The 27618-nt window shown below is 43.2% G+C and overlaps 1 protein-coding gene across 1 annotated transcript in view; it reads right to left on the reverse strand.

The window, feature by feature from the left end:
• The window catches only part of LOC111143071 (ankyrin repeat domain 44), a 353405-nt gene that overhangs the window by 114050 nt on the left and 211737 nt on the right, over positions 1-27618 (reverse strand). The window contains exons 4-9 of the mRNA XM_022496527.1: positions 27127-27197; positions 14913-15113; positions 14506-14593; positions 12283-12425; positions 11262-11474; positions 2692-2770 (exon numbers count right to left, since the gene is read on the reverse strand). Coding sequence (XP_022352235.1) covers positions 2692-2770; positions 11262-11474; positions 12283-12425; positions 14506-14593; positions 14913-15113; positions 27127-27197 — 795 coding nt within the window. The remainder of the gene's footprint in view (positions 1-2691; positions 2771-11261; positions 11475-12282; positions 12426-14505; positions 14594-14912; positions 15114-27126; positions 27198-27618) is intronic.

Raw genomic sequence — 27618 nt, forward strand, 5'->3', positions numbered from 1 at the left:
TAACACCAGGGTGATTTCACAAAACAAATAAACACAAAGAATGTTCCTCAGTAGCGTGCTCTGTCGGTTCAGGGAGCCAACCGATGTCCCCACGTGGGACCGGCTTTCACAGTCCTGTTGTGCACTGACCCACTCTGGAGGACAGACACCAGGTCCGGGGGTGTGAGCCTCTGGGTTTTTCCCAGAAGGAAGCTAACAAATAGGAGGAAAGAAAAGAGCTTCCCACTCTTCTCCCTAAGGGTGTTTTTTAAAATGTCAAATGGAAGAACTCACAGTTCTCACATGTAATGAATGTAAAGAACTGTCAGCTGAGAGAAGAGAATGGCAGGTCATCCTTCTACAGGGATGACTCTAGTCTACATATAAATGACTCGTAAAGTAAATAAAACCCAGGTTAAAAAAACTTTTTTATCAGTGCCTGCGTGGCTCAGTCAGTTAAGCGTTTGCCTTCAGCTCAGATCATGATGCCAGGATCCTGGGATGGAGCCCCGCACCCCGCTTCTCCCTCTCCCTCTGCCTGACACTTCCCCTGCTTGTGTGTGCACACACTCTCTCTCTGACCAATACATAAATAAAATCTTTTGAAAAAAAATTTGTTTAAACATGCCGTTGTTCACTCAGAGAACGCATTTGTAAGTGTGGTGGTTGAAAGTTCAGTCTCTGAGGTTAGACTGTTTCAATTCCTGTTCCTCCACATACCTGCCATGTATCCTGATGGAAGCAACCGCCTCCCTGCCTCAGTTTCCCTCCCTTTGAAATGGAGATGACAATAGCACCTCTTTCTCATGCATTTACGGGGAGCGCTTACCCAAATGCCTGGCACAGGGTGGACCCTCAATGAATGTTAGCTTCATCATTACATATAAGGGGCTGCACGGTACAGCCACTGTGTCTCGTCATTTTGGGCCCCTGGACTCCACCTGACCCCCAAGGAAGGTGCCAGGGCATCCAAGAATGAAGCTCTGAAATAAGCCGCTTGATCGCCGAGGACAAGAGGTGGTTCTCTTTCAGATCTCATCTCAACTCAAAAGCCTGTAACGGTGTCCGGAGAGGGCAAGGGAGTCTTTCGGGTCCACAGGAATGGCTTTTGGAGAGGTCAAAGCAGCCAGCATCATCCCCAGACCGTTATCACACACTAGCCTCACACGGGGAGACGGGTCATGGCCTTGATTCAGGGGAGGTGGCCAGGGTGGTCCGGCCAGAGGGAGGCACTGTTTACAAGCAGAAACTTGCTCTTTCTCTGATCTGACCGCTGGTGCTCGAATATGCTTTAGGAGGGGGCAAAGCTTTTATACCACAGAGGTAAGCCCACTGACTACATTCACACTAAATTTTTAAAAAATAGATACCAACTATCTCCCTAGTTTTATTGATTTTTTTAGCCAGTGGACACTGTTTCTGAAAACAAAACAGTTGAGAATTATATGGGACGAGGAAAGTGTGAGGAGGAGAGCCTCTAAGGTCGCTCCCCATCTCCCTTTGTTTACTTCAAGCAAAACAAAACAATTAGAGGAGCCCCTTCAATAAAGTGAATGTCAAACACTTTCCATGTATTTCAAATTAGAATTAATGGGTGTTGTGCAGTTAATTTTCATTTTACCTTCCTTTGCTCATTGGAAACTGGTCAGGATTGATTGTCCCCTACAGTTGCACTGAAATGCCTATAAATTTCCTTCGCTTTGCTGCAGATGTTCTGCTTCCTAAGCATAATTTCCCTGGTGGATCTTCCATCAAATGTCAAGTAACTTTTTGGTTTTATGACTTGAGTGCCGAGGACGTAACACAGTATCACTAACAATTTGTCCAAAATCCTTATAAAAGAGAAAAAGGCAGGTCCAAGAAATTGACTAACGCCAGAATTTTGAGAAGTACAAATGAGGGTCAACTAAAGATAGTTCAGAAATTGCTGAACTTGGAATGTCAGCATAAAATCTGGATTAACCTACGTGTTTTTCTATTTTGTTTTGTTCTTGCTTTTAATTGTCTCTAAGATTTGCTAAGAAAGCAGTAGCTGTGTGGTCAAGGTCAATCCACTCACAGATGCTGGCGATGACCCATAACAGCCTTCGGAAGCATCATGTGAAGTGACACTCCCTAGTTCTGTAGCTATAGAGACAACCCAGTGGCTCAAGCATACCCTTGTCATCAGCCTGGAAAATTACTAGATTATGTGGCTTTCCAAGGTCTCTATCAAGCCTGTGACTTTATCATCTTTTATATCATGCACTTAACTCCTTTTCCTCTGACTCACCTCGTTTTCTCTACCTTTGCCTAAGTAGCTTAAAGAGTTTTAACTTAGAAAACAATGGTGAATTGTAGAACTTAGAAATAATTCAGATTTGCTGCTAGCAAATGTATGATAATTATTTGTATTAGTTTCAGAGTGAAAAGTGCAGGACCTTGAGCCCATAGAAGTGCATCATTTCCAGTTTCAAAATCATATGTTCTTTGACCGACTAGGAATTAACCGAGAAACAGTGGCTTTATGTTCTCACTTCTAAGCTGGATAGGGATGATGTCTGATAAAGAACTTTTAGCAAAGTGCATCAAAGGATGGTGTAAATCTCAGCTTAATAAATCCGACCATCATCTAATATAGAGCACCATCTTTGATGTTCAGATAACTGACAGCCCCACTCAGATCAGGATACTGTCCAACAAAGAACAATGCTGCGGAAGGGTCTCTCTTACCATTCTGAATGAGGGTTTGCGACCGTGTGAACCTTCCATGGACAGCTGTCATGTGCAGTGGACTTTTGCCATCTTTACTCTAAAAAATGAGGGGGAGAAAAACAATGGATCAGTGACGTCAGTCTATAACGTCCCTATGGATACTACTGCTGATGCTCTGGGGGAAAAAAAAAAAAAGGTCAATTCAGATTTTTTTAAAAAGTCTAATAGAAACTGACAAAAGGCAAAAAGATAATTTTGAAAGCAAAACAAAAAGCATATATATTATCTCAAGTTACTGCATAACATCTCATTGTAAAGAAGCTTAGAGAAGTGAAAATTACTTTAGAGAAGAGATGTGAAATTTCTCGTTACACCGACAATTTTTAAACTATCCTGTTTCAAATGGAAGCAATCATCCAAAACGCTTTTTTCTCTCTTGCGATCTACCAATGAAGATGGTTTCAAGGCATTTTTTTTTTCAAATTTTGTCTAAAGTACATGAGAAAAGACAAATGATGTGCTACCTGGCTTGGCCCTGTCTGACCTACAGTTGACTGAGCTGCTGTGAATGACTGCAGCCCTCAGAACCGACCTGGAATATTCCACCACTCCCTACGTTCTGATTCCAAAGAAAACGACACTTCTGGTTGTTCCAAAACAGAAATGTTTGCTTCAATTAAGTCATTAGAAATCATAAGATTAAGACATACAATGGTTTAGCAAATGGCCATTTTAATGATCACCTGGGAATGCGCTGAATTTATACATCTCTTTATTATCTAAAACATAAATGATAGAACTCCCTGATACAGATTAAGCCAAAACGTGAAAAATGAATGGAATCTATAGACTGATCATCATTATACCAAATACTAAAGTCTTACACATTTGTTAAGAAAGTTATTTACAGAATTGCGTCTAAAAATAGTAATACCCAAAAGAAAGTATTAAGTATCCCCCATAGACAGAATGTATCCTTTCATTCAGATACTGTTAATGGAAGGGGAAAAAAAAAAGAAATAGATGTAGCTATTCTTTTTATAACTCGCAGGAGAAACATTTTCCAAAGTCTAAGGTTAGACATGAGATTTCAAAAAGGCAAGTTTATTTTTGTAATGAAACCCATATACCTGTGCTTTAAAATGCACCGTTCGTGGGGACATAAACTGTTACAGCCGCTGTGGAAAAGAGGGTGGAAATTCCTCAAAAATTCAAAAATAGAAATACCATATGATGTAGTAATTCCAAGACTGGGTATCTACCCAAAGAAAATGAAAACACAAATTCAAAAACATACATGCAACCCTATGTTTAGTGTAGTGTTGTTCATAATAGCCGAGACATGGGAGCAAACTGCGTGTCCACCGACAGATGAATGGATAAGGAAGATGTAGTGTGCAGACACACACACACACACAGAGGAGTATTATGCAGCCATACAAAGGATGAGATCTTGCCATTTGTGACAACATGGATGGACCTGGAGGGTGAAATAAGTCCGACAAAGAAAGACAAATACCATAGGATTTCACTCATATGCATAATCTAAAAAACAAAACAAATGAATAAACAAATAAAATAAAAAACAGAAACAGACTCATAAATACAGAGAACAAACTGACAGTTGCCAGAGGAAAGAGGGTAGGGAGTTGGGCAACATGGGTGAAGGGGAGTGGGAGACACAAGCTTCCAGTTAGGGAATAAGTCATGGGTATAAAAGGCACAGCACAGGGAATGGAGGCAACAACATTGCAACAGTGTTGTGTGGTGACGGGTGGGAGCTACACTTGCGGTGAGCTGAGCACAACATCTAGAGAAAGTGAACCACTACGTTATACACCTGAAACTACGTACTGTACACCGAAAACATTGTATGTCAACTAGACTCAAATAAGACAATACTTTAATTTAAAAAAGGAAAACATAGCAACCTGCAAATACATTTAAAAAATGACTCTTTCTTTTAAAAACTTCACAATGGGAACAAAGAATCATTTGAATCGGTATTTCTCAGAGTGAACCAAAGACTGACTGTGTCTAAACCACCTGGGGTTCTTGCCAGAGATGTGAGTTCTGTGCCCTGACCCAGACCACTGAGTCCAAGCGGGGACAAAGGGATCCCCATTTCTAACCTGCACAGCACGTTACAGTTTAGGAGCCACTGCTAGACGGAGGGGGCCTGAATAGCTTATAAAACCACAAGGGTGTAGCAGAAGAATTTTTATTACAGCCTGTAAGTCTGTTCCTTAGAAAGGAAGAAAGGAAACATGCACAATCTTTGCCAAAGAAAGAGTTCATCAGAACGGTAAGTGCATTGATTGAAAAATAATCTTTACAATGAAAAGGCACCAGGTAGATGGGGGGAAAACAGGATCTTTTCTCATCTACTATGATTATAACCAGAGTCAGAAAAGATTGAAAAAGGAAGATGGAAGTAAGCTTGAAGCTTTACCGAAAGGGTATTTTTAGAGAGAAAGGAGCAGCAACAAGAGGACAGGGACACAATTACAGAAATCGCCGAGTTGATGTTAATCTGTCCCTAGGTGGTGCTATTTCTTTAAATTTTGCTCCAATATTTTCCCTTAAATTTAATCGAAAAACATCACTAATTAGCTCTTAGTTAAATACATATACAAAGCCATAAATATTTCAGTGCTTAGGTAATATCTTTATAAATATTCAGCTAAGAAGTTTTCCATGACTGGAAAATGGCTTAAAGGCTTTTCCGGGGAATAACCACCAGCTTGGTGGTAACTCCCTAAATTGCAGCCCGAAAGCCACAGAAGCAACCAGGTTCCGTGGTGCGCAGTTGACAAAGCTGGTTCCATCTCGGGGGTAGCAACACCGTGCCCTTGTCTCCTGTGGAGTGCCTGTGCCTTTGGTAAAGGGACAAATAAACAGACGACCAAATTTTGGTAAAATACAAAGAACAGCTATATCAGATGTACCTTTGCCTGGGTTCATCTACCGCGGAGTCCAGCCCTGAGCTGATTTTTTTCCCCGAGGGATATGGTGACAGAAGGTGGGGGAGGTGGGGACAGAAAGCGTTGAGAATATCACGGAGGCATTTTGGAACAATTGTGCTTACATGGTTTGAATGTAAAAAGCCACTGGAAACTAATGAAGGTCAAAGGATAATACTTTTCATTTAGTCTTTACAAGTTAGAACTCAGGATATTCAGGGTGAGACTAGGGATACTACAGAGTTTCATTATCTGCCTGAGAAATTTGTCACATGGAGGGGGGGACCTGCTGTTAGTGCTATTTTAAGAACTCCAGACAAGGATAAGATATCCCTTGCATTGTCAAAGGAGAGGATATGCTCAGTTCTTCCACTCAATCAAAGCTTTGCTGTTATAAGATTCTTTTCTTAATTTCTAGTCTCTTTCCTATTTTTGGACTCATTTTCCCATCAGAGTTAGGGCTCGGAAAATTTTGGTTTTTTGAGATTTTTTTTTTTAATTATGCAAGAAGCCCTTCTATTGATTTAGGCACAGCTCAGCCATGGTCATGAAAGAAAACTAAAAAAGACTGAGAATATTTTATGAATATCAGTAGTCTTTCAGGGCAAATTTCAGCAGGAAGATTAATCCTTGAACTAAATGGAGTGTTTCAATTTCCTTGACCACCATTCTCCTCAGAAATCCATCACGTCTTCCACACCAAATATCTTCTTTCCCCATCCTCCAACATCCCCCAAACCTTCCCTAAACTCATACACGTTGCTACCACCCAGGAACTTGAAGCATCGTGTTGTCTGTGGCACGTGTCTCTGGGAGTCACACAGCTCAATGGCCCGACTAGAAGGCAACAGAGCCTCTATAAAACAACATCAAGGCCAGCTGGCAGGCTAAGTCAGGGGGAATGTGCCAGAAACCCAAAAGGGCTTCCTAATTCAAGGGAAGAGCAATCTAAAACCCTAATTTTCAAAAAGCCATACACAGTTTAATTTTTTAAATGGCTCTAAAGGCCATAGATGGTACTGGTTGGTTCTCATTCATTCCTCTCCCGTTCCCTCACAAGCTCTCCAAAGTTCCAATCATAATGTCCTTATCATTGCTTTCTTCTCTTGCCTGTTCTAGTTCTCACCTTTGAGCTCTGCAGTGCAAGTCATTCTATAGTTTGGACCTGGTACATATAAAGAAGGGAGCTGGTTCACTCCAGGAGATGTGCGACAGACTTCAGCCCCAGTGTCTGAGGACTACACAGCCTACGGGCCCAGAGGCAGGAAAGAATTCAGACCATGGGCGGTCTGAAATGTTGGAGGTAGGCAACCAGGTAAGGGTAATTCTGAATCCATCTAAGTAGTATTTGGAATAGCTATGTATGTAGTGCCTTCTTTAACATTTTGAATGCTTCTAAAAAGAGCTTTGGGATGCTACTGGAATTACAACGTAGTCTGTAATGGAGGAGAAAAATTATTTTGTATCTTCTCATGCTCTTTCTATTTGTGAAATACAAGTGAACCTTCAATGGATTATTGTCTGAAGTATTGTGTCTTTATTATTTATTACAATTAAACCACCATTACTACAAAGACAGACAGGGCCATGGCCAGTCTAAGGAAAACAGAGGATTGTAAAATGTGCTCAGGACATAGTATCCTTCCTTTTCTCTCCATCATCTTGTACTTGTCCATGAAGACATCGCTTTTAGTATTTTGTGAGGATGGAGGAAAATAAAGCAAATATGTGGGTGGCTACTGGCTACGTTTCAAAATGTTATTTCCCCCAAACTTCAGAAAATCTAAACAAATACAAATCGTCTTGCAATCTACAAACACTTTCAAAATCCAAGGAGCAATGTGGTCCAGAGAGATAACAACTTCAATTAGAAAACTACCTCCAGAGTCAGACAAAATGGCTCTACGGAAATGTTAGACGATCCATGCCTCCAGAGTGAATCGTGAAGGAGGATTCGAGAGAAGGAAGCCGGAGGATGTAAACAGAGGAGATGAAAGGAGACCGAGGGAGAAGGCTCGATTTTAACCAAAGCCCCATTCATTCAGATCAGATAATACATAAACCTAAGTCTCAGATTTTTAAAAAGGTATTTCTCATATTCTATTGATGATTAGCAGTCTACGGGGGGAATTAATTACTAAAATTAAGGAGTCATGCTTTCCAGGTCCATTTTATAGAGGACAAGGCTGCCATAAACTGCCATAAACTCCATATAGCGTTGGAGTCCCTGAACTACTCTGAACTGAGCACCAGTCAGTTAACTGGGGAGAGTGGGCAGGTGCTCCAGAGGTGGCCTTCTAGCCTTGCTGGCAGGCACACTGAGCACATCAGTTGGCATGCTTTAAAAGGGGAATGGAGAGCATCGGACAACCCCCTGAATTAATTTAGTGAAGTTTGGTGACAAGAGCTACTTTATTTAACTTCAGTAATAATTTTCCTTTCTTTGGAGAATTGAAGGATGTCATTCAGATACCAGAACAGCAATACAAGTGTCACAAGTTTTGGGAACATCGCCAGTTCAGCCACCTGTTAACCTCCTGCCTTCTCACCACTGTCCTCCATGACTTCAATACCATACGATGACTCTTCCCACCTTGGGTTACAGTTCCTGGTCTCTTTCATGTCCTCTTAGGCCTTCCCTTACCCCCATTTAGGACCTGGATGGGCTCCACTTACAAGATATGGAACTCAAATTCTCTTTAAATATTCTATTTCTTCATTTCTGTCTGTTCTCTACCTCCATGAAGACATCATGCTCCCCTCCAACTCTTTTCTATTTTCTCTAACTCTTCTTTTTTCATCCGTTTCTGGCTCTGCCTCCTCCTCCCGATCCTAAGACTAAAGGGATCCTGGCATCCTCCATCCCTTTCTCTACTCATGCTATGATGTACTATCTCCTTGGGTGACCTCACCCTTTTCCAGCCTCCAAGATCCATCACCTCTATGTGAACAAGGGAGCCTAAGTTTTTTCTTCTATTATCTTCTGCTGTCCCAACGCGGGAGGATCGCATGCTCCATCACTGGTTTTCTCAGACTGGTGGCACCAAAGGCTCAAAATCACCTTCTCAACAACTTAACTGTTTAACCTAGTAAGCCGAGTCCTTCTCCTGATGTCCCTCATAACAACAATAATCATTTCCTGAGTGCTTGCCACATGGCAGGAACCATTCTAAGTAATTTATATGAGATAACTGGTTTAATCCTCACTGCTGTTCCATGAAGATGCTACTGTTTCCCAAATTTTACAGATAAACAGGCACCCAGAGAGGTTGCTTCTGATTATATAATTCCTGAAAGCCAAGGCTAGGATTGCCATCCAGGCACCCTAGCCTCAGAACCGAATCCTTAGGGATGCTCTGTCACCTCTGAACCAGGTTTCAGTTCTTACCCTTGTCTTCAACTCTTCCAACTCCCACCCAACCAAATTTCATTGATTTTCTTTCTACAATGCCTGTCTCTTCTGTTGGCTGTCCCCCTCCCCTGTCCTCTGTACCTCTTATCTAGTTTTACTAACTTCCCAGTTATTCTCTAATTGTCCTCTGTCTAGGTCCACTCTACCTGAATTTTCTTTTTATAAAAATAAAATGTTTTTTCTTCATCTGGATATAAAAATAACACATCTTATGTATCACTATCAGAAGATTAAAACAAATACATAAAAATGAAACAAAAAATTCAAATCATAATTTTGCCTCCCCACAATGATCATATATTGGTATATATTCCAAGTACTTTTTTCTTTCTATGTGTATAACCCAGACACATAACTTTTTCAAAATTAAAAAATTAGATATTTACTTGTTGCATATTAATTTTTTCAATGATAACAGTAGGTATTACTAGTCTTTTTCATATTTGCAAATCTTAAAAGTACATATACTTGTGCATTAGTTTGCATTTTTCCTAATTACTAATGATACAGAATATTTTTCATAGGTTTAATGGATATTGTTTTCTCCTTCACGACCTGCCTTTACACACATTTTCTAGTATGTTATCAGATTTTATCTTACTGGCTTTTATGAGCTCTTTACATATTAAATACATGAACTCTTTGCTCATCATGTATAATGTAGAAAAATTTCTCTGAATTGTTTCTCTTTCAATTTTGTATATGTTAGGGTTTGTTATTTTTAGTTTGTTTTGTTTTGTTTTGCCACATAAACATTTAAAATGTTTATGTCATCATATATATAATTTTTTTCCTTCCTGTTTTCCGTCTCTGGTGTTCTGTGACCAGATTACTATTTCTAATGCTCAGTTTGGATCACATGACCACTACAGTGACTAGTGGTCCCTGTAGCTTATAGAAGCCCAAACTCCTCAGCCAGCTGGCAAGCCTTCTTCCTTGGTCTGGTCACATTTCAGCTTGTTCCTGGCTCCTTTCTTTCATACAATTTCTGCTCCCTTCAAGCTCAATAAATCATCATTCTGAATATTTGTCTCCTATTTCCCCACTATTAGAAATTATAAGAAAAAATGTAAAAAGATTTTAGTAGTGAATAGGGAAGGTCCTTAAAATGGATTGATCCAATATTCTTAAAATTAAATCTCAGGAAGAATCATTTTTCAAAAACAGAGGCAGAATACACCGGGACCTGGATTCCTGTGTGCCGGGGAGAAGGGAAGCTGCGGATGAGTACAAAGTCCTTTGAGCACATGCGGAGATCCCATTACAATCTAAATGTGCTCAAAGTGATGGAACCTGGATGGTGAGGGCCGTGCGTAAGTTCCTCTCGGTTATCTGTTACACGGAGCTAACTACGAGCCTAGAGTCGACCCAGAGTGTTTCCTATCTGGAACTCCCAAACCCTTTGTTCATGTGGTTCTCTCTATCTGGAATGCCCTCTCTCAGATTCTCTCTCTCTCTCCTCATCTCAACTGGTATCAATCTCCTGACTCTTACCTCAAAAGCAATCTTCGTTTTTGAGCCCCAAGCAGGAAGCGCTTGCAATATTCTGTTACTCTCTCGTGCCACTCATCATGTTCTCTCTCATTGCATGAGAATCTGAGTTCACTATTTCCTTACCATACGGTAAACTCCTTGAGAGCAGAGCTCATACCTCATCTTGGAGTTCTCCCTCAGAACCAAACAGAGGGTGCTAGATAGTCCTCGGTCAGTTTGCTGCATAAAGACTATCAGGACCAGTTGACCACTATTAGGTCAATGTTACACTACCACAGTCACTACCTACGGTTTACTATTGCAAAGTATCTGAGAAACTCCTTGGTGGGCCGTGCCACAGCTGGAACAGACCTGACATTGTCGGATTAGGCTTTTCTTTGTATTCTCAGCAGCTCTGCCATATCAGCTCAACATCCACCTCAGTGTTAGAAACTAGGTCACATCAACATCCCCGGGAACCTGTATTTGCTCCAGAACATTCACTAAGCTACCAAAGCATGTGGCTAGAACCTCCCAGGGCCTTCCAGCAGGTCGTACTACTTCTGCAGTAACAACACAGCTCCGTCTCCATAGCATGCCAATATAGGACAAGGCTATGGAGGTCAAGGTACTAAGAGTTCCGATTCTAAAATAGGACCCCATTTATAAGAGTTCATTTTGCTCAAACGGAGGCTCAATGCAGAGGTATCTAGCAGAGAGAGAGCCAAAGAGTGTCGTACCTGGATGTTAACATCTGCCCCGTTGTTTACTAATAGTTCAAGACACAAAGCACCGTGTGTGGAGGCAGCAGCAAAATGCAAAGGGGTGAACCCGCTGTGGTTGGGCTGGTTCACGTTAGCACCGTAGTCCGTCAGCTCGTTCACCACTGCATCCTGCCCATTGTAGCAGGCCAGGTGGAGGGCCGTGTTCCCGTAGACGTTGATTTCATCGATCTGCAAATGAGTCCGACACAGGGCAGGTAAAAGCACTGGAGTTTCCTTATTGCATTTGTGGTTGGGGCTGGAGGGGCAGAGGGAGAGGGAGAAAGAGAATCTTAAGCAGACTTCCTGCTCAGCACGAAGCCTGATGCAAGGCTCCATCCTAGGACCCTGAGATCATGACCTGAGCCAAAATCAAGAGCCAGATGCTTAACTAAGTCACCCAGGCACCTCATACACCACAATTTAGAAGCCTAAATGCTGAAGGTAGGATGAAGAACCCTAGCTTGTCTAAAAAATGATAACTATGTATTACATGCAATATATACGTTTAAATATTTCTCTGTGTTGATATAGAAACTTAAAAAAAACTTAAAAACTGATAATGCTTGCAAAATCTTAAGATTCTGATTCTTTAAGCCCAAGTTTCTGATTTTTCGTTACTTGCTGTATGCCCCCATTGCCCTCCATCAGTTACCCCTGGAAACTCAAAAAGACAGGATGCTAGTAAACAAGGTGGTTTTTACCCTCTTGAATTAAAATGCAACCAGGATTTAATCTCAGAACAACAGAAAACCCACAGGGGCACCTGGGTGGCTCAGTTGGTTAAGCAACTGCCTTCAGCTCAAGTCATGATCCCAGGGTCCTGGGATCGAGCCCCGCATTGGGCTCCCTGCTTAGCGGGGGGTCTGCCGGTGGCCCTGCTTGTGCGCTTTCTCTCTTGTACTCTCTTTCAAATAAATAAATAAAATCTTTAAAAATCCAACCCAACATTATAAAAGCCACAAATACACCATGAGTTGATGCACTCATCACAGCTCACCTCCACCCCCAGATTCAGGAGATGTTTGACCACATTGATCTGTCCATTGGAGGCTGCAGCGTGCAGGGGGGTGTAACCCTTCTTATCCTTACACGTCACTTCCGCTCCATGGCTGACGAGCAGGGCCACGACATCCAGGTGGCCTTCACAGACAAAGCAGCAGAAAACACCAGTAACCTTGTTAGGATAATTTGATGATCTAGTCCACCTACATCACAACCATTAACGTTTACTACCACCAACATTTTAAATAACAAGGTCCTGCCAATATGTTAGTACCACAGCCTAAAAAAGAATTATGTTAAAATGATAGCAATGTTTTTAAAAGCAGCTCCCATTCCTTACTGTAAAGTCCAACAGGGACAATTTGGTTTGGAAAAATTCATGAAAAAAAATCAAGTAATCAGAATAACACCATATTATTGTTAAATCATATGAAATTGTTGCTGCTTGACTTTTTTTTTTCTTTTTGGGCCACAAAAATGACAATTTCATATGGTTCAACTTAAAAGTGTTCTTGTGAATTACTGGCTAAACAGAAACCCTTCCGGTTTCAACTGCTGTTGGCATATTTTCTAGAACACTTTCCTTTGTACCCCATCTTACTATATATAGTACGATAAATGTATTTGACCTCTATATTGTGACTGAAGGTTGCTTGATGCTTTGGTTCATTGCTGTGAATGTGGTTGATAACTGAGGCGTAGAAGATAAGTACTGATTCCAAGGGTCTAAGATGTGCACAGGGGTGGGTATGAGTGTGTGTGTGAGAGAGAAAAAGAAAGACATGGAGACAGAGCTGTGCTTGGTTGGGGAGGTGGGAGTTGGGTGAGTCTGTGTGAGATAGAGACAGACAGAAAGAGGGAGAGATAACATGCTTGGTCATGGCTCATTTTATTAAAATTTGACATTCTTCCCCCTAAGACTTGTACATAGAAAAATTATTTTCAATGACTAGTGGTGCTATCTTAGCTTAACCAGTGCTATCTTTTGTCTTTTGTCCTGGTATTGTCTTTTATTCCTTAAAGATAGTCACCTACGTATTTTTTCCTATTTATATCCTGATGACATGCAAAATAAGGACTTGACTTCTTTAAAGCAATTCTACGTAAATGTTTTAAACGTCCATCAGCAAAGAACAAACTTGAGCCCCAGGTTCTTTGAGTCCCATCACACATGAGTCTAGTGTGTGCTCTGCCTAAACAGCAGTTTGGCCAATGTCCCCTGGCTCCAGTCCCGTAGGTACCATGCAAACATCCAATCTGCTTCCATCAGCTGAAAAGCCCACGTTGTCTTTAAAAAAAAAAAATGATAATGCTTGCAAAATCTTAAGATTCTGGTTTTTTAAGCCCAAATACCCATTCAGACTCAACCACCACACATAATTTATTTCATCCCTACCCAACCCATTCTCTTTCTTCTCTCCATCATTAACGTTATTGTTGTTTATGATAATAAAAGGCCTGCAGGTTTGTTAGAAAGGATTCGGAAAAGGCAAAAGGTGTTAAAAGGAAACCAAAACCACCCATAATCGCCAATCCCTTGAGATACTCAGCTAACATTTCAGCATATGATATATTCCAGATTGCTGATATTGCAGATTTTTTTACAAAAATGAGGATCATATTATCCACACTGTGCTATGATCTGTTCTTATTTAACACAGAATCATTCGATGTTAATAAATACTAATGACGTCATCACGGTAGTCAGTGCACAGTGTCCCACTGGGCAGCTCGTTATCATCCACCGACACAGTCGCCGGTGGATGGGCACCCAGGTGGTTTAGAACTTGGGGCTGACACAATCCCACCTGCTTTTCCAATTGCCGGACATTCTCCAGTTAGAAATACAGAGGAAGGACCTCAGTTCTTCATTTCTCACAAGTCTACGCTGAGAATAAACTCAACGAGGCCTATCATTTGTCAGTGGCACCTGCGCCGACAGAAGTGAAAAAGAAAAACCACAGACGCGGTACTCCTTCCTTCGTCTCTCCCAGCCGGCTGGCAGAAGCGAGGCCCGCAAGGCCAGGTTCATGGGCAGGAGGGCAGCGGCAGAGGGGGCTCTACGCACGCCGGGAAAGCGGACCGAATCTTAACTCAGCGGATTGCGAGCTGGGAAAGACGTGAGGCTGGCCCACGAGAAAGCCGACGTGCTCAGGGCCAGCCCGGCCTCTGCAGTTACCGCCGTCCGCGCTCCCCTGCCCGCTCGGGGACCGCTCACCCATGTAGGCCGCCCAGTGCAGAGCACGCCGGTCCTTCTTGTCAAACGCGTTGATGTTCGCTCCTTTGGCCAAGAGTAAGTTGACCATCTGAAAGAAAACCAACGTGCAGGTGTGCGTCAGGGCCGCATCCAGTCGAAAGGCGGGGCCGCGACCTGCAGCTCAAGCGCGGGAGGAGGCTGGCGTCCTCGACAACCCCGTGGCTCGTGTGGCAGAGGACAGGACCGAGCTGGCGGCTACTCTTTCAACCCACGGGCCGTACACTGAGCACCAGCTGCCGCTGCCCAAGGTCTGGCGTGCAGCCAGGAGCATCACACCCTCTAAGAGCCTCGGCAGCATGATCGGGTTCCACGTGGGGCCGAGAGGGGCTCTGGGGAGATTTCGTGGGCCCAGTGGGGAGGGCGCTCACCTCCACGTGGCCGTTCAGAGCGGCGTGGTGCAAGGCTGTGCGGCCCCCTCGGTCGGAGACGTTGACGCTGCTCAGCAGGGGAATGATCACTTCCGCACACTTCACAGCCTTGTTGGCCGCCGCCACGTGGAGCGGGGTCTGCCAGTTCTTGTCCCTCGCGTTGACATCGGCCGAGTGCTTGATCAGTACTTGCACGGCTTCCTGCAACACAGGTGGAGTTTGCAGGCGTCACCGACAAACGCTCAGGCGATACTTACTGGAGAGAAGATGCTTCGCCAGGCTCCGGAATTACGGGGAGGGAAGGCTCCGTGGCCTCACGGGCTGGCTCGAGCTGTATGTCCTTCTGAGAAAAGCAAGGCGATATGGGATAAAAACCAAAAGAGTGGTACAGAGGAGAACAGATTTGCTTTATCTTTCTTTTTTAGGCCAAGAGCCCTGGCACATCTTCAAAACCAAATAAGCCTTCTAAGTGTAAGTTTCTTAACACAGTGTAGAGTAGCCCTAGGCCAAAGGAGAGTGCTCGTGTGCAGGTGCACACACCAGGGCAAAATATGAACAGATCAAAAGACGTCCAAGGAATTTCTAAACTTGGAATGTTTGTCAATAAACTTCCACCCTCCAAAGCCAAAGGCCTCAAAGCCCTTCAGACATTCTTGGATCAGATTATAAATTGTTGGTTCTCACAGCCAACACCTTAACCCTCCCTGTGTGATCAACGGCAGTCAGGGAAGGTCTATTCCTACCTCAGCTGGAAGCTACGAGACTGTTTCATCTTTTCCAACCGTGTATAGTGGGGTAACTTCTTTTCTACTGTCGAGTCCCTTTATCCCTACTGAGACCTACATCTTTTGTTTTCCTTCTATTGACCTAATCAGCTTATTTGCCCCTTGAACTATTACTCTCAACCTTGGCCAGGCAATGGAATCACCTGGGGGGCTCTTAAAATTACAGATGGCTGGGGCTCCTGGGTGGCTCAGTTGGTTAAGCGTCTGAGTCTTGATCACAGCTCAGGTCTTGATCTCAGGGTCACAAGTTCAAATCCTCAACTGGGCTCCACATTGGGCGTGGAGCCTACTTAAAAAAATACAGGTAGCTGGTGTCACGCAAGAGAGTCCAACTGTCCTCAGCGTTTCTGTAAAGGGGACTTTGTTGTACAGCGAGGACTGAGGATACTCTTCTGTTCCACCAAGAAAACGGCAGAGCTTCTCTCAAGATGGGAATGACTGTTGGTTATTTCTCTTTATTTCTGGAGACATCCCTAGAACCCGTTAGAGGGACTCCTGTATGAACATCTCAGTGCGGCATCAATAAACCAATGAAAGGCAGTGAAAGGGGCCACACTCCTGCACCCTTCATGGACTGAGAGCTCACCCCTGTCCACCTTATTCCTCACAGCCCAGAACTATCCAACCCACTTTATCATGCAGGTACATAAAAGTGCTCAGTGAGTAGACTGTTTGAACTCTTAAAATTGAAGTTTTTATCAGGGACATACATAATGAAGGAAAAAGGATATTCTATGGGATCTGTCACAGGAAGATATTGAGATAAACAGCTAATGTGGACAGTAGAATGAGAGCGCAAAAAATTCCGCTCTTCAAATTAGAGAATACAGTTTAAATGCACAGTATGACTCCATTTAGATGCTATAAACAAGAAATCCATCGGGCCCAGGCAAACAAGCAATTTGTTCAAATTACCAAAAAGGAAAAAAAAAAAAGATATATGCCCCCCATCCTCAGCAAGACAATAAAGTAATGACACTAAACATTCCTGGGGCTCCCTTTAGAGTGAAATGGGCATTTGTATGTTAATGCTCAGCTACTACACGCAAAACACTGTGGAAGACTGAAAGAAACACAAGCCAGACTCCGTTCTAAAAGCCACAGCTGGGTGAACAAAAAACTAGAGAAAAGCAAAGCCACAATATAAAATTTAGATTTAAATAAGAAAAAAATGATACTTTTGTCAACTTTGGTCTCAAAAATTGTGAGGTTTATGCAGACACGTACATACAATCTATTTTGACATGGGACGAAATGACTGGGACCTCCGTTTATGTTTATTTTCTTTACAAAGGAAAGCACTGTAGCTGGTATTTAACTCTGGGTTGGCCCTGTGCCCTCAGTCAGCTCCACAGAGGATCTTGCCTCGCAGGATCCGAGACGCCCTCCATGAAGAGGGGGTTCCACATGCAGAAGGGTGATGCTTGTCCTCCTCATTCCTTCACTCTGAGTGCACTGAAACGCGCAGTGACGGGCTGACAGATCTGTCTACAGATTGCGACATACACGCTTAGACTAAAACATCCCAAGTGGGCAGGATGTTTGCAAGGAACCTGATAATACAAACTCCGATGTAAATACCGTGGAGTCACAGAGCTGATGCTTCTACTCTGAGTAAAAGCTTTCTATCATTACCAGGTAAAAATAATGACAAATTTAATCAGATCTGACTAGAGCTTGGCCAAAACAGAGGAAAATCATCAGAAAGTCTATTAGTTACATGGTTATATAAGACTATGATAAATGAAAAGCCTCACACAAGTATATTGTGATACACCTGAAATATTAGCTAATAACAATAGTTTCTACATGTAATTCATAAATAAATGAGATGCACATTTGAAGATGTCTGCTGAAAAGGTTTTGCAAAAATATAGCCAAAAAGTCTGGAGATAACCGTCATAAACCAATGCTAAAAAAGTGGTATCATATCCTTTTCGCATATTCACAGCAAATGCCAATATATACTATCATTTTTAATACCTTTGCCTTGTATATTATGTTACTGTACTCATACAGATGCTTGCTTGGCATTACATATTAAGTAAATTCAGACTATACTAACGAAACCAGAAATACACAGGAATATTTCACAAATTTATCTATTTGGATATAAGACCAGTGAGTTTGTGAAAAACTTTTTCTTCTAAGGTAATAAAATATGATTACTTTTAGAGTAACTCAGACTAGGTGAATCAGATATTACCTAGGAGAGGCCCTACTTTTATTTTATTTCATTTTTATTTTTATTTTTTTTAAGATTTTGTTTATTTATTTGACAGACCGAGATCACAAGTAGGCAGAGAGGCAGGCAGAGAGAGAGAGGAGGAAGCAGGCTTCCTGCTGAGCAGAGAGCCTGATGTAGGGCTCGATCCCAGGACCTTGGGATCATGACCTGAGCCGAAGGCAGAGGTTTTAACCCACTGAGCCACCCAGGCACCCCAAGGCCCTACTTATTTAAATGAGTATTTAAGGATGATTTGCATTTCACACAAAGTAACAAGTTAAGCAAAGAAAATACATATTTACATGCCCGTTGCAGTTTATATATAGATAAGTAATATCAGAGTTTGAGAGGGAGACTACCTGTGTTCTTAAATATGCACTACCTCTAAAGATAGTTTAATCCCAGATAAATTTTTGTCTGTTTTTGTAAATAAAGCTTTATTGGAACATAGCTCCATTTATTGGTTTACATGTTATCTATGGCTACGTTTGGATCGTAACAGCGGAGTATCTGCGACAGATGATACCACATGCGGCCATCAGAACCTAAAATTCTTACTATCCGGCCCTTGATAGAAAAAGTTTGCAGACTACCCGGGTCTAGCTCCTTGTCTGAATTACCACAAGCTGCAAATGATCAAATCTGGTTAAAATAAAATTTTGCTCTTTTCCAGCAAGGAAAAAGACAGTTTTAAGTCCAAACAGTCTTGAAGGAGGGCAGGTCTTCTTAAGAGAATCGGAGGCCTCTGTGTTCGGCTCCTGCTCTGCCATGGTGGGTCTACGGTGAATTTGGGAGCAGGAGGTACTCAGCTGCATTTCTCGGCATAAGAGAGTGAGCGGCATCTGGAACTCCACGGGAAGGAAGGGGTGAGGACAGAGAGAGAGCGGTGAGAGGGCTAGGGCCCTGCATCCCAGGGCAAAGGTGCACCTCTGAGGGAGAAGAGAGGCAGCTCGCTGCCAGGGAAGGGCAAGCTGATGCATCAGCCGACCAGCACGAGCAGGCTGGTGGTTAGGCAACCTGCATGCGAGTCTCCAGGAATTCTCCGGAATCACCGGGAGAATACTAGACTTTGCACATGGTTTCCAGCCAGTTATTTCTGTTTAGAAGGCAAGGTGCCCCCGACCAACATCTGAGTCACACCTAAAAAATTAGCCAAGGAAAAGGTTCAAGTTTGCTGATCAGAAGGCGACAAAAAGATGTGGACAGGATCTCTAATACATCTCTCTTCATGGGACCGTGAAGCAAATGCCATTGCCAGGGCCAGCTTTACCACCTTTGTCTCTCCTGCCCACACTCACTGTCATAGCTCAAAGAGGCCGAGAATAACCACTATTTCTACCTGCCTACTTTTATAAAATGTTTTAACTGTGGCATTCCTCATTTTTATTTCTATATCTGCTTAGGAAATGAATTGCGTTGTTTTCATCTTACTTGACAAGAAAGGGCTATATCAAGAAATACTTATACAAAGGAGGGTATCTTACTTAGTTTCCAAAAATTAACGTGTTTTTTTTTTTAATGAAAATACAAGCAGTCTAAAATGATCACGGAATCAATTCACAGACATAAGGGATATTAGAAGTAACAGGGGTCATCTGCTCTGACCCCTTTATTTGATGGGCAGCATCATGTTATAGGCAAAACAGTGATCTGTCAGCCACACTGCTTAAGAGCCCGGCTCCCGTGTTTTCTGCTAGGCCACAGCTCACTCGATGGATAGTACCAGCCAAGCATGCTGACATATTTTTAAATGTTAACTCTCCTTATTTAAATTTTTTAATTCTGAAGTTTCACCCTGCCAAACCTGTTTAACACACTAATAGAGATTTAATATATTACTTAGGGAAAAACAAAGCTTTGCTTTAAAAAGATCATTTCCTCTTCTAAAATTGCCTCTTTCACAAATTTTAATCTTGGAAACACTTTAACTTGGTTTCAAGAGAGTGTGATTTTATGGCTATTTAGGAAATTCATGATTTTTGTAATCAAAAGAAGTCTCTCTTTTCCAGGAGCACACACTGGCTAAAAATTTAATGTCTAGGGGCTACTCTGACAGAAATTTGCAGGATAAAAAGAAAACAAGTATGGGGGAAAGGAAGCCGAACGCTTTCTGAATCAAGAAAAGATACTTAAATAGTGCTTCTCAAACTATCTGCGGTGAAGGACCAGTTTTTAAAAAATTATTTCAAACCCATCATGAGTCAATACTTTTGTAAAATACAATAAAAAGTGGGGCACCCGGGTGGTGCCGTCAGTTAAGCGGCCGCCTCTTGGTTTTGGCTCAGGTCGTGATCTTAGGGTCTTGAGATCAAGCCCCGCTTTGGGCTCTGAGCTCCACGCAGAATCTGCTTGAGATTTTCTCTCCATCTCCCTCTGACCCTCCCGCTCGTGCTCGCTCTCTCTCAGATAAATAAGTAAAACTTTTTAAAAATACAATAAAATGTAATTAGTAGAAGAGACAAAGGGAAATTATGAACTCAATTTTTTATTATTAATTAAATTTGGCAGGCATGAAACGACTCTGTCCAAGTGCTCTAAAAGTTTCTGAATGCTTGCTCTTTTCATTACAGTCTTAAGACAAAAGCTCACAGGCTGAGAAGGATACACACACCGCACTATGACACTGTGAGTAATGCCCCTTCAAAGCCTTTGCTTCTCTTTTAGTGAATAAACACATGTGGGAGTCCAGCATTTCTCCCGAATGGAGGCATCAGCCCAGTCAGCATTCAGCGTTCGCACTGCCCACCTTCTTGGATTACACCCCACAAAAGGCTGCGCTGTATCAATCAAGGGAATAATAGGCAGAGAAACTGTAATGGGATGTCACACGGAAGGGAACTGGGGACAGCATTCACAGTCAGCTTATTTCTACTTTTTATGACCTTCTCTTTTCACAAAAGGCCATTCCAACCCTGTAATAAGAAGTAGAAACAGACCCCGTGGCACATGGAAAAGACGAGAAGAAACAGGATGCATGTGTCTTAAAAACCGTTGCCCTTAATACTTGTTTTTTCCCTCTCGAATGTACATCGTATTTAAGTGGTCACAAATTACTCATGGAAAAGTAACTGTTTATGACTATCCAGAGTCCTTGCAGGCATAGACAATGTCAAATTCTATAAACTGTAAGTGGCTTTAGACTGGGGTCTGAGTCTTAAACAATTTTCTGTACTCTCCCCAAAGCCTGGCAGGTGCCTTACGCATACCATATACTCAATAATTTGGATAGAATAAATATATTGGTATAATCATTAGCAAACTCTCTTAGTAATAATATGCAAGTATTAACAAGACATTTACCATGGGCTGATGTCCCGGAGGCTACACTCATGTCCTGAAGGCATTTACTCTATTACTGAGATCATCTGGGGCTTTTATCCTCTATTGATTAGAGAAATTTCATATTCTGTAGGAACTGCATGAATTGGTACCCAATTAATTCATTCAATTAATTGAAAATTCCTCCAAAAGTACTCATTATTAAATTAAACTCACCCTTTATTATTAGAATTATTATTAGAGTACAATTACTCTAACGATTAGCAGTACAAAGGGGACTCACTTTGGGATATGAAAGAACTCAGAGGGAACTATTCAAGAAGTGCTGGCTTTCAGAGGAAAAAAATGAAACACGGTGAAACCAGAGAGAGAGACAATCCCTAAGAGACTCTTAATCTCAGAAAACAAACTGAGGGTTGCTAAAGGTGGGGGGGGGGTCTGAGGGATGGGGTGGCTGGGTGATGGATATTGGGGAGGGTATGTGCTATGGGGAGTGCTGTGAATTGTGTACGACTGATGATTCACAGACCTGTACCCCTGAAACAAATAATACATTATATGTTAGATAGTTGGATTCAAATAAATAAATACATAAATAAATCTCAAAAAAAAAAAAAAAAGGAAGAAGAAGAAGAAGTACTGGTTTTCAACACTGGGAAGGCCAGACACTGAAGTATTCCCAGTCTTCAATCTCAGCTCTCAGAGTGTGGTATATAGACCACCTGTGTCAGAATCTTTTTTTAAAAAAATGCAGATTTCTGGGCACAACCCTAAGCTTCATCAAAATCTCCCGAGATGAGGTTCTAGAATAGGTACTTGTGACAAGCACCTCAGATGACTCGACTCCACAGTAAATCTGAGTATCACTCATCTACAGTCCAACTAATAGGTCCTAAAATGCTTACTTTCTTCCCATTCCAGGTACTATCTTCTCTATGTGATCACCTTTTTATAACCCTAAAGATAATTTAGGGAAAGCAGTAACATTCTAGTCTCCCATATAATTTTCCTAATCCTCCTGTCTACTGGCATTTAGCTCACAGTAATGACAATGTTTTTTTAGAGAAGGGGGGAAACATGAGTTTTAAAATTTAAACTGTAAGATAAAATGCTTATCCCGCTCGGCTCTGGGAACTGTTTCTATGCTTGTCAGGACTATTGTCTGCACAGACAAAAAGTAGACCCATTTTAGCGGTTGGCACAGTTTCCGTCAGGGCGCTCATGGGATCTGAGCGAAGCCGCCGAGCATGGGGGTTAAGAGAGCAGTGTCTCAAGTTACATTCTCCTCCGCTTACTGCCTGCGTGAGTGAGGCTCGTTCCCGGACTCCTCTGAGGTTACGATTCCTAAATTAGGATGAAGAGCGCTATCAGTCTCTCAAAGAGTGGCTGAGAGGTTAAAACGGAAGCGTGCGCAGAAAGAGCACACACTCAGTGCTCCATAAATGCTCACTGTGACAATAGATATTTGGACACAACATCCCCAATTCTATAGCCTAAAGACAGGATACAATCATTTTTAACTCCGCTAGCCAAAAGGCAGCCACCAGAGCAGGAAAGGGAAAAGTTCACCAAAGGAGCTACTCCCCGGTCACTCTAGAAGAAAATGCATGTGTGAAAGGCCGGCTGCATTTGGGCGTAGGCCACAGCAGGCTGTGTGCCTGGTTGTCTGCCCTAAATACCGTGTCCTAGAAGACACACTTTGCACCCTTTCCGGCCCGTGTAGCACATGTAACTGTGCCTTGCATCGAGCGGCCTTCAACAAACATGTATTACACTGGCCGGGTTCGCATGGATTTAATTCCTGTCCCCAGGGCTGCTCTTTTCCAAGAAAGAAAACCAAAAAGCAGCAAGAATAAGCTAAACAGGAGAAATGATATGAAATAACTCACAATGCTTCAGAAAACTCTCCCTGTAAGGCCCAAATCTTGTTCGTCTATGTTATCTAGAACTGCACAACTTGTTCCCCTCATATTCTGGCAAGAGACACTCTTCATGTCTTCTCACAGTGGGAGCAGTCGGTGGGGGGGTTGGTGAGTCAACGGACGGTGCTGTTTGGCTCCACTACTTGTTTGGCTGTGTCCTCCCTGGGCACCCCAGACATGGGCAGGGGTGGGTTCCAGATCAGGAGGATTGGGACTGGGTCGGAAGGAAGCACACTGCACAGCCTGGTCAGTACCAGGAAAAGGCCTGAAGGTTTATCTCCAGAACCCAATCCACGTTGGATCATTTTCAGTGGGTATGACCCTGCCTTGTTCCGCTTTCCGGTCTGTGTAGGTGCTTTTCTGTCAGGCATGGGTGGATGTTTAATCAGTAAGATGATCTGATATGCCCATTGCTATTACAAGCTCAGGAAGTAAATTTAGCAATGAACATGATTTTTCCAGACATAGAAATTGGGCCATAAAATTTGCCTGGATGGAAAGAAAGCTCAGAACTCTTGACTTATACTGATATCTCTGACTTCCACGGGTACCTGTGCTGAATACAATTTTGACATTCACCCTGATGGCGCAGGTTCCAGTGGCTGAAATGGCTCCCAGGGCTACACTTCAGAAACAAGCTTTGGATGGGTTTCCTTGCACACAGGCAAGATGACTACCACTGGCCTTCTCTGTGGTGCAGACTAGTTCTACGTTAGCGGTTGTACAGAGACTCAAGTTAACCTAGTTTATGTTATTAGAACGACAGTCTTTAATGAATCACTCAGAAAACAATTGTTTAGGGGCACCTGGGTGGCTCAGTCGGTGCAGCATCTGCCTTCGGCTCAGGTCATGACCCCAGGGTCCTGAGATCAAGCCCCGCATCAGGCCCCTTGCTTGGCAGGGAGCCTGCTTCTCTCTCTTCCTCTGCAGCTCCCCCTGCTTATGCTCTCTCTCTCTCAAATAAATGAAATCCTTTTTAAATTATTAAAAAAAAAAAAACACTGTAAACAAAACAATTGTTTACCCAGCAGCCAAGATCCTAGAAACACAATGACAAGCAATGCAGGCGGCACTCATTTCAAGGAACTTCCTATCGAGAAGGTCTTTTTAATTAGAATAGGACAACAATTTCAGGGGTAGTTTTATATAGTTCCAACTTAGCCTATGTTGGAACTATGTTGCTCGGGATCTCCACCCCGGTCCTGTTGGCTACAAGAGCACTCTTCATGCGTTCTGGAAGGCACGACGAAAACACAGGCTGACCGCTGTGCTGGGCGTCTGTGCTGGGGCAGCTTGCCTACGTCGTCACCGACCAGCCGGGGCCACGTGCTGGCACAAGGCATCTCCGGTGCATCTTCAGGACTTGCAGTATCTCCCTCAGTTTCTCCCACCCTTGAGCCACGTGCCTGCAAGCTCTAAGCTGAAGCCCGCAGCAGTTTTTATCCTCCCCCAGCAGCAGACCCTGCCGGCGGACAGTGACTTCACGATCACACAGAACCCAGGGGGACAGCCTGACACAAACTTCTGCAGCAGCTCACACAATCATGGAAGGTCTAATTACTATAATAAATATCTTATCTTGGATTTCCCTCGGTGGTTCTGGTACCCTGATTGAACCTGGAACCATCAATTACCTACAATTTAGAAGCAAAGGGCTTTGAGGACAGTACAGAGTTTATAAGCCTTTCAATGAAGAAAGGGTTTTTAATTCATATTCATATAAGTGATACCGGTGTTTGCCAATCCAAGCAATGGACCGACGTGCCAGCTCTCACCTGAGCACACAGGTCCCCTTCGGCAGCCAGCTCTCAAAACACTAACCCAAACCTTCTCTGCTGTTTCCCCATCAAGCCCATTTCTCTTGCCTCAGCTGTGACTTAGGGGAGGCACAATGTATAGGCAGTAGCATCCGATTCAAAGGAAGCAAGAAATCTGAATTTAGAACCGCCAGGCACAGCGACGTGCTCACAGTCAGTTCCAGCGATGGTTACAAAGACCCAATATTCATAAGAAACTTTTCAACTTGTTGTAGTAGATATTAATAGGAAGACATCCTCTTTCACGAGTTTATATATGACCCTGATTATTTACAACTCAGGGTCTGTGTTTAATTCCTTCCAGGCCAAGAGACACCTGAAAGGGATTTTTTTCCCCCAGCAAACCTGCAGAGGGAGCTGGTTCCTTAGAGAAGCAACAAACGCCTTTCTCAGATAGACTGATCCGTCACTGGGTTGATGGAACTCACCCTAAAGACCCGTAAAGAAGGCAAGTGGATGGTTGCTGCTATGGACGTTTCGGGGACTGAAGCAAGTAGTGGACCTAACAAAGGGAGCGAGCACTTAGGAAAGATCCCATCGTTCTGAAATCATCTAGTCTTCTGTCTTTCTGGCCCACTAGACTACGTGCCTCCTAAGCACAAGGCCTGGAATATAGGAAGTGCTTAGTGAATTTTTGTTTCTTAACTTAAAAGACCTGGCTCTTGTAAAAAGAGGAAACAAACCCATATTTTTCAGAAGATCCTTAAAAAGAAATTTGCTGAAGATCACATGGTCTTAAAAGACCAGGAAATACTTCTCTGAAGGAGATGGTCTCATGAAGCTGGTCATACCAACGCAAGCAGCCACTGTCCCTGCTTTCCCAGGTAAAACAGAGATGACCATAAGAAGGTTCTGGATTCCCCAGAGTATAAGCCTGGCAACTTAGGATCATTTACCTTCCTCATTCCCTGGGGCCCTCAGAAAAGAGAACACAACCCACACCTTCTCTTTTTTAAGATTTTATTTATTCATTTGAGAGATCATGAGAGCTAGAGAGAGAGCACATATAGAGGAAGAGGAAGAGAGATAAGCAGGCTCCCCGCTGAGCAGGGACCCCGATGTGGGCCTCAATCCCAGGCCCCCAGGATCACAACCTGAGCCGAAGGCAGACGCCCAACCGACTGAGCCACCCAGGCGTCCCAACACAAACCTCACCGTATAAAAACTGCTCAACTCACACAGCACAGCAAGGAAGATTATGAGCACTGAGAAAAGTGTCAGGTACCAAGTATTTTGTGAAATTTCCAGACAGTTGCCAAAGAGGAAAAGCTGACACTGGTGAGAGGCACCGACCCCTGAGACATTAGCAGGCACCCTCGGCGACAGCACTTGTTGCCAGACAGATGGGGAGCCCAGCACCTTCTCCAGCAGCAGAGGAGTCATCTGGTCAAATCCGCCACAAAGACTAGTCATCCAATGACAAGTGCCTCCTGGGTAAGAGCCTCTGGTCTCCCGGGACGGTGAGCGACCCCTCTGACCGGGCTTCAGGGCTCACAGTGACCAGCATTCCCCGCCTCTCCTCACCCACACTGGTTCTCTTTTCACCACTTTTACTTTCCCTGAACCAGCTGATCCGTCTGTTGTAGCATCAACGACCCTCCTCTCAGTTCCGAAGTGCTAGACCGGACTGTATGAATCATGATCATCTAAAACCATCTTCACCAGCATTTCCAGAATTCAGAATAAATTCTTGCTTGAGCACCTATCGTGGACCAGGCTTGGGATACACCAGGGAACAAAACACAGGTCCCTGCCCTTACGGAGCTTCCATTCTGGTGACATGTTTGCAGAACTTGGGATGTTCATACGAGACTGACAAGCTTTCTTTCCCTGCTGCTCCGCCTCGGCCTTCTCAGTTAATGGCCCCACCATTCACCCAGGGACCTCTCTTCTGCCTCACCCTCCCGAGGTCCCAAATGCTGTCAGGTTCATACTTATCCCTGTGACCACACCCAGCGCTCAGAGGACCTCCAGTCCTCTGCCATGTGACCCAGCCTCTGCCATCAGACTTACCTCCACGACACCCCTTGTTCCATCTACATCCAGCTGAACCCGCCATTCATTCATTTCCATGTCCCTTGTCCTCTAGCATGTTTATCCCCCTGCCTCCCTCCTTCCCCTGGCCTGGTAAGTGCCTACTCTCTGGGGCTTGGAGGTACTAGATTATATAAGATAATCACTCACTTCACTTCTGGAGGCAACAGCCCGGTGCAGTGGGGTCAGCCACATGTTGTCCTTGGCATTGACACGAGCTCCTGGAAGCAAAAGCACAAGTTAGAGGCGTAATGCAGTCAGGGGAAATTCTACTCATGTTAAGTCAAATGGGGTATCTTGTGCTCTCATCTGCCTTGTACACCCACCCTATTTCATTTTTTTTTCTTTTGTATCAGTCATGTACTTTCTAGCCACCAGACAGAAGGAGAGACCCAGTACAGTAGAAAAATTGAAATCAGGAGCTGAAAATGGCACTAGAATTGGGAAAAGACTAGACGAGAAGTGCGATATCTCATTGGATAGGAGACACAGTGCTAAAAAGGCTGAGCTTTTCCAGGAATAGGGTCATGTAGATCCTGAAGAATGAAGAACTTTGCAGGTATGTGTGTAATGTAAATATATATGCATACATACATACAAAATATATGATTATATACAAATATAAAATTTTATCTATAAAAT

This window comes from Enhydra lutris, unplaced genomic scaffold (assembly GCF_002288905.1).
Source record: "Enhydra lutris kenyoni isolate GAN:26980312 unplaced genomic scaffold, ASM228890v2 scaffoldscaffold1, whole genome shotgun sequence".
Lineage (NCBI taxonomy): Eukaryota > Metazoa > Chordata > Mammalia > Carnivora > Mustelidae > Enhydra > Enhydra lutris.